Source organism: Galeopterus variegatus, unplaced genomic scaffold (genome assembly GCF_000696425.1).
Source record: "Galeopterus variegatus unplaced genomic scaffold, G_variegatus-3.0.2 Scaffold3636, whole genome shotgun sequence".
Classification (NCBI taxonomy): domain Eukaryota; kingdom Metazoa; phylum Chordata; class Mammalia; order Dermoptera; family Cynocephalidae; genus Galeopterus; species Galeopterus variegatus.
In genome coordinates, this window is record NW_007729747.1 from 4336 (window position 1) to 11315 (window position 6980).

At 41.2% G+C, this 6980-nt stretch overlaps 1 protein-coding gene across 1 annotated transcript in view; it reads right to left on the reverse strand.

Moving 5' to 3' along the window:
- Nucleotides 1-779: 779 nt before the first annotated feature.
- LOC103601218 (sex comb on midleg-like protein 4) overlaps nucleotides 780-6980 on the reverse strand; it is a 58346-nt gene continuing 52145 nt past the window's right edge. The window contains exon 5 of the mRNA XM_008585599.1: nucleotides 780-1141. Coding sequence (XP_008583821.1) covers nucleotides 780-1141 — 362 coding nt within the window. The remainder of the gene's footprint in view (nucleotides 1142-6980) is intronic.

The following is a 6980-nucleotide window of genomic DNA, read 5'->3' on the forward strand; positions in this document are numbered from 1 at the left end:
CCCCATGGCCTCTATTCATGAACAAAATACTGGAGCTTGAAAACGGTGTTTAAAATACCCACCAGAATGGCCTTCGAGCCCTATAATCCTACATCCCTGCAAGCACTTTTGTATACTACATTCCAACATGCTTTCCTTGTGGGTGAGACAGAAGTGGCATTATAACCAACACTGTGAAAATTTTGCTTAACTCTGCTTCTGCCCATGTATTTGTACCCTGCAAGTGTCACCTACCATGCAAGAGACAATTCTTTACCAAAGTCTGGCTCTTCCTTTTCATGGCACACAGCTGGCCTAAACCCCCAGACACCCTCACAGTTAAATGTGGCACAGTGACCAACTCTTGCCCGTGGAATGTGAGTGGAAGTGACGTGCATCGCTTCCAGGCTGCAGGGAAGCATGTACGTCCTCTCCATTGACTCCATAGTCTCCACTCCCTCCTTTGCTTCCCACCTGCCAGATGCTGGGTGCGTGGAGGTTATGGGGGTGCCAGAGCCACAAAGTGGACAGAGCCTGGGTCTCTGGGTTGAGATGCACCCGCCAACTAGGAACACCCACCTTGGACTCTTGAACAAAAACGTCTATAGTATTTGAGCCAGTGCATGCCTTGGAGTCTACTTATTCCTATAGCCCAGACTACCCCAATAAACCATTTTCTTTGCTTATGGTCAAGGATTGAGATTGGCTACCTTCAAGAACAAGAAAAATCCATGAAGGGGCTTGTGGGGACTTATAATTTCCCAGTGGCCCCACATCTAAACAGCCATGCCCCCTCCCTCTCATGCAGTGTTCCCAGGGCAAGGGCAGAGGAGAGTAAGTCGTGGGGAAGCCAGTGCACGCATTACATTACCGCATCTGTGTCCATCAAGGGAGGTCCTGTTTCTCTTGGGGCTGGTGGTTGGGGACCTCAGCCCAGGTGCCAAGGGGCCTCCAGAGGACATGGGGCTGGTGCGGGGACCACCAGCGGTGGTGGGAGGGCCTCCCCCAAGATGGCCATCTCCAGAGTTCTGTCTCTTGAAGTACAGCGAGGAGGAAGAGGACAAGGAGCCCCTTCGGTTAAAGGTAGAGGCGGAGGAGTCCACTCCGTAGCGGCTCATGCCCACAGGGTTCATCAGGCACTCTTCAGTGGTGACTGTCTTAGCTGAGCAAGAAGGCAGTGCAGAGAAGCAGAGATCAGAGAGCAGCTCAGGAAGCTAGCCAGCCCTCAGTCCTGGCAAGCCCTGCCCTGGCAACATGGTCACCTGTAACTGTGAGGATGGGAGGTAAGGAGAAATGAACCCCTCAGCCTAATTCCAAATAGCACACCTGTCAGCAGATTAAGACATCTGCCTCACCAATGACAGTATATTTCAGTAGGAATCTGGAGATATTCCCCTCCATGTTTAGAGGAAAAATTCATTATCTTGTTTACTGATGTCTTGAAAATAAAATCCAAACCCAAGTCTTTCTCTGTCAGTGGCTCTGCCCCTCCGGCACAGTCTCTGCCGGCTTGTCCGAATCTCCCTGCTCTCTCCCCACTTGCCCACTACTGCCAGCCTCACCTGGCCCAGGATTCCTGGGAGAGATCAAGCTGGAGCCACAATATCTCAGAATTAAGAGAAATGACTGTGGCCTGAGTGGTGACACAGGTGCAATGGTGCTTCCTCCCCACACTTTTAGTCCCAGTACACATGAAGGCAGCCACCCTCTGCCAAGGCTAACAACCAGGGACAGAAATGATGATCAGGGCAGCCCTATGGTCCTCCCCAAACCCTGCACAGGAGAGCTAAATACCCAATCTAAAGTGCAGTTGTGGGTAAAGGACCCGAAGAGTCTGTCAACCTCATCATTAGCCCCACCCTCCCAAGTAAATCAGGCCTTTCTGTACTTTTAAAGCTCAACCTTGCAGCCTGTGAACTCTGTGAACTATACCTGTGGCCAAATGGTGTTTTTGCTCGTTTGTTTGTTTGCTTAGCTTTTATGGATTTTTTTGGCTAAAGTCTAGAGGAATTACGGGAATAGAAAGAGGATGGAAGCGATTCTAGTCTGTCTCACCCCAGACAAGATCATGTCTGCCTAGCTCCATCAATAGTTATCTATATATTAGGCACCATCAAAATGAATCTTGATATCCTCAAAGAAAATATGGGGAAACATATTTGGCGCAACAAGATCCAGATGTCTTCTCCATGTATAGACTTCTCCCACAATGCAGGTATTGAAAGATTAATACTTGATTTTATTAGGGGAGCTAGCAGATCTTCTCACAGTTGGGGATACACATGGTGCTTACCTGGAAATAAAAGTCATTACAGATGGGATATAGCTAAAGCAGTGCTTAGAGATAATTTTATAGCTGTAAATACTTATATTAAAAAGGAAGTTATAACACCAAGTTCAAGAGTTTGGATCCCCTTATTGGACAGCTGCCAAAATAATAAAAATAAAAATAAAAGGTAAGAAAGATCTCAAATTAATAACCTAATCTTCCACCTTAAGACAGTGGGGGGGGGGAGCAAATTAAACTTAAAGCAAGCAGAAGAAAGGAAAGAATAAAGATTTAAGTATAAATTAATTCAATAGAGAATAGAAAAACAATAGAGAAAACTCAATAGAACCAAAAGCTGACTCTTAGAAAAGATCAACAAAATTTACAAACCTTTAACTGGATTAACAAGAAAACAAAAAAAGGAGGATGAGTGAAAGAAACAACTCAAATTACTAGAATCAGAAATGAAAGAGGAGACATTACTACCACCCTTACAGAAATAAAAAGGATTATTAAGGAATACTACCAACAACTGTATGCCAGTAAATTAGATAACTTAGATGAAATGGATAAACTACTGGAACTGACTCAAGAAGAAATAGACAATCTGAGTAGACCTATATAACAGGTAGAGATTGAATTAGTAATCAAAAAAACTACCCACAAAGAAAGCCCAATCCCAGATGACTTCACATGGAATTCTACCAAACATCTAAAGAAAAAAAAAATCAATTCTATACAAATTCTTCCCAAAAAATAGAAGAGGAGGAAATACTTGACAATTCATTCTATGAGGCCAGTATTACCTTGATACCAAAACCAGACAGATATATCACAAGAAAAGAAAACTATAGGCCAATGTTTCTTATTTATATGAATGCAGAAATCCTCAACAAAATACTAGCAAAACTGAATCCAGCAACATATAAAAAGACTTATATACCATGATCATGGAGAATTTATCCCAGGAATGCAAGGCTGATTTAACATTTAAAAATCAATTAATGTAATACATCATATCAATGAAATTTTTTTTAAAAAAGGTCACATGATCATCTCAATAGATTCAGGAAAACATTCGGCAAAATCCAACACCCTTTTATGATAAAAATCACTCAATAAACCAGGAATAGAAGGAAACTTCTCAACCTGACAAGGAGTGTCTGCAAAAAATCTATAGCTAACAACATAGTTAATTGTGAAAGGCTGGATGGTTGTTCCCCTAAAGTCAGAACAAGACAGTAATGTTCACTCTAGCCACTTCTATTGACATTGTACTGGAGGCTCCAGCCAGAACAATTAGGTAAGGAAAAGAAAGAAAAGGCATCCTGATTGGGAAGGAAGAAGTAAAACTATCTCTTATATGTACAAAATCCTAAGGAATCCACTTAAAAAACTATTGGAACTAATAAATTAGTTTGGCAAGTTTGCAGGATACAAGGTTAATATGCAAAAATCAATTGTATTTCTATGCACTTGTATTGAACAATCTGAAAATAAAAAAAAGAAAGCAATTCCATTTACAATAGCATTAAAAAGAATAAAATAGAAATAGATTTAACAAAAGGAGCTCAAGCTTATACTCTGAAAACTACAAAACATTGTTAAAAGAAATTAAAGATATAACTAAATAAAAAAAATCCCATGTTCATGGATTGGAAGTCTTATTGATAAGGTAGCAATACACTCCCCAAATTGATCTACAGATTCAACACATTCCCTATCAGAATACTGGCTGATTTCTTCATAGAAATTAACAAGCTGGTTCTAAAACTCATATAGAATCATAAGGGACATAAAATTGCCAAAACAATCATGAAAAAGAATAATAAAGTATAAGAACACGTACTTCCCAATTTCAAAATTTACTACAAAACAACAGTAACCAAGACAGGTGGTACCGGCATAAGGATAGACATATAGATCAATGGAATGGAATTAAGAGTCCAGAGATAAACTCACGTGTCTATGTTCAACAGACTTTCAGCAAGGGTGCCAAGACCATTCAATGGGGAGAGAATAGTCTTTTTAACAAATGATACTGGGACAACTGGATATCTACATGTAACAGAACGAAGCTAGACCCTAACTTCGAACCATACATAAAACTAACTCGAAATGAATCAAAAACCTAAATGTAAAAGCAAATACTATAAAATTCTTAGAAGGAAACATAGAAGGTAAATCTTCCTGACCTTAGACTTGGTAAAGTGTTCTTAGATTTGACACCAGAAGCATGAGCAACAAAATAAAAAAACAGAGAAATTGGACTTCTCCAAAATTAAAAACTTTTGTACTTCAAAGGACACCATCAAGAAAGTGAAAAGACAACTCACAAATTGGGAGGAAATATTTGCAAATCATGTACCCGAAAAGGGACTTGTATCTACAGCATATTAAGAATTATTACAACTCAACAATAAAAAGACAAGCCGATTTAAAAATGAACAAAGGACTTAAATAGACATTCTCCAAAAAGATATACAAATGGCCAATAAACACATGAAAGATGCTCCACATCATTAGTCAAATTAAATCAAAACCACAATCAGGCACCACTTCACACCCACTAGGATGATTAAAATCAAAAAGTCACATAGTAGCAAGTGTTGGCAGTGCTGTAGAGAAATTGGAAGTCTCATACACTGCTGATGGCCATAGAAAATGGTGCAGCCACTTTGGAAGACAGTCTGGCACTTCCTCAAATGGTTAAAGTAGAATTACCACATGACCCAGCAATTATGCTTCTCGTTATATACCCCAAAGAAATGAAAACATATGTCTATGTAAAAACTTGTGCATGAATGTTTACAGCAGCATTATTAATAATAGCCAAAGGGTGGAAACAACCCAAATGGCTATCAACTGATGAATGAATTTTAAAAATGTGTATATCCATACCAGGGAATTTGAACATAAAAAAGAGTGAAGTACTAATATATGCTACAGTGTGAATGAGCCTTGAAACATTATACTGAGAGAAGCCAGCCACAAAAGACCACATATTAAATGATTCAATTTATATAAAATTTCCAGGGTAGGCAAATTTATAGAGACAAAAAGTAGAATATTGGTTGCTTAGGGGTTGGGGTCGGGGTGGAGGGGGTGGATAGCTAAAGGGTATGTAGTTTGTTTTTGAGGTGACTGTGGGGATGGTTTCACATATCTGTGAATATACTAAAAGCCATGAATTGGACCCTTAAATGGGTGAATTGTATGATATATGAATTATATATCAATAAAGCTGATTATTTATTTATTTATTTGGTATTACAATTTTATTCATTGCATAGAAGTCTTGAACAAGTCTCCAATATTGTTCATTTGGGTTTTTATTTTTATTTATTTATTTATTTGGTATTACAATTTTATTCATTGCATAGAAGTCTTGAACAAGTCTCCAATATTGTTCATTTGGGTTTTTATTTTTATTTATTTATTTATTATTATGTTTTTACATACTAAGATGTTGTTGTGGAGCAGCTGGGGGGAGGGGGAGATGGGAAAGGGAAGGGAGATAGAGTGGAAGGAGATGAGGATGTGGTCAAGGCCCACAGCACCCCCCTTATTCCAGTAGGGGTCCCCAGGGGGCTTCTGGCAGTGGTTCAGTCATGGCTGGGCTGGATGCCAACTTTGGGGGGGGCCATGGCTGAGGCTCTCAGCCCCCCCACTGCCCCAACTTGGGAGCCAGGGCGCTTCTGGCAGCGGCCTGGTGGTCATCACTGGGCTGGATGTGGACATTACAGGGGGGCATGGCTGAGGCCTTCAGCCTCCCCCCAACTCCAGCTTGGGAGACTGGGGTGCTTCTGGCCCTTCTAGGTTTTATAGGTATTCTTTGGCAGTGTTAGACCCTTACCAGTTAATATCAGAACTTTGTCTTTGATCTGTGGGTTTTTTGCTTTTTCTTTCAGTTCTGTGTTGGATTATTCGCTATTTCCACCACTCAATCTCTGCACTGGAACTAATTTGTTATCCTTTGGTTACTTCTAAAATGGGGGAATTTCCTGTGGGGACCAGCACTTAAGCCCCGTGGTTGAGCTAAATTGCTATTTTGCTTCTGATTCTCTGGGGAAGGCTTTTTGTGCAACTCAGGTTTTAATTGTTGACATTGTAAGCACTTCTAGGTCTTGTGAGATCTGGTACACCTGGATTGTATGGAAACTTTGGTCTGGGCCTAAGTCTTTTCAGCAAACTGAACCCCCTGCAGTTCTATATTCCTTACCAGTCTCCACTGAGTGGTCCTGCACTGATTGGAGGGAAGATCAGCTGTCCATGCTGTGCCCTAGTGTTCCTCCAGTAGGCCTGTCTCCCCCACCCCCACCCCCACACTCCAAACACTTCCCATGGGATGGCCATGCATCATAAGGATAGACATATAGATCAATGGAATGGAATCCTTTGTGAAGACTCCTTCACAAAGGCCAGAGTCCTTTGTGAAGACTCACTGGCCTCTGAGTGGCTCCTTTTTTCAGCTGTTGTGGCTCTTCACTCCTATGTGTGTCCAGGAGCCCTGTTAGTGTTCTTGCTGGCCTGAGGGCCTCCAAGGCCATCTTCTCCCCTGCAGCCTCCAAGCAACTTCATACGAAGGGCACAACAGTGGCTTTTGCCAGCTCTTGCTCCATGTGCTCACCAGGGCCAGACTCAAAGTTGTAGGAATTGAAATGGTCGGAGCAGTCCCTTCTTTCTCTCATTGTGGCTTTTCTTGCCTTCATGAACTCTGTAGGTCTCTCCT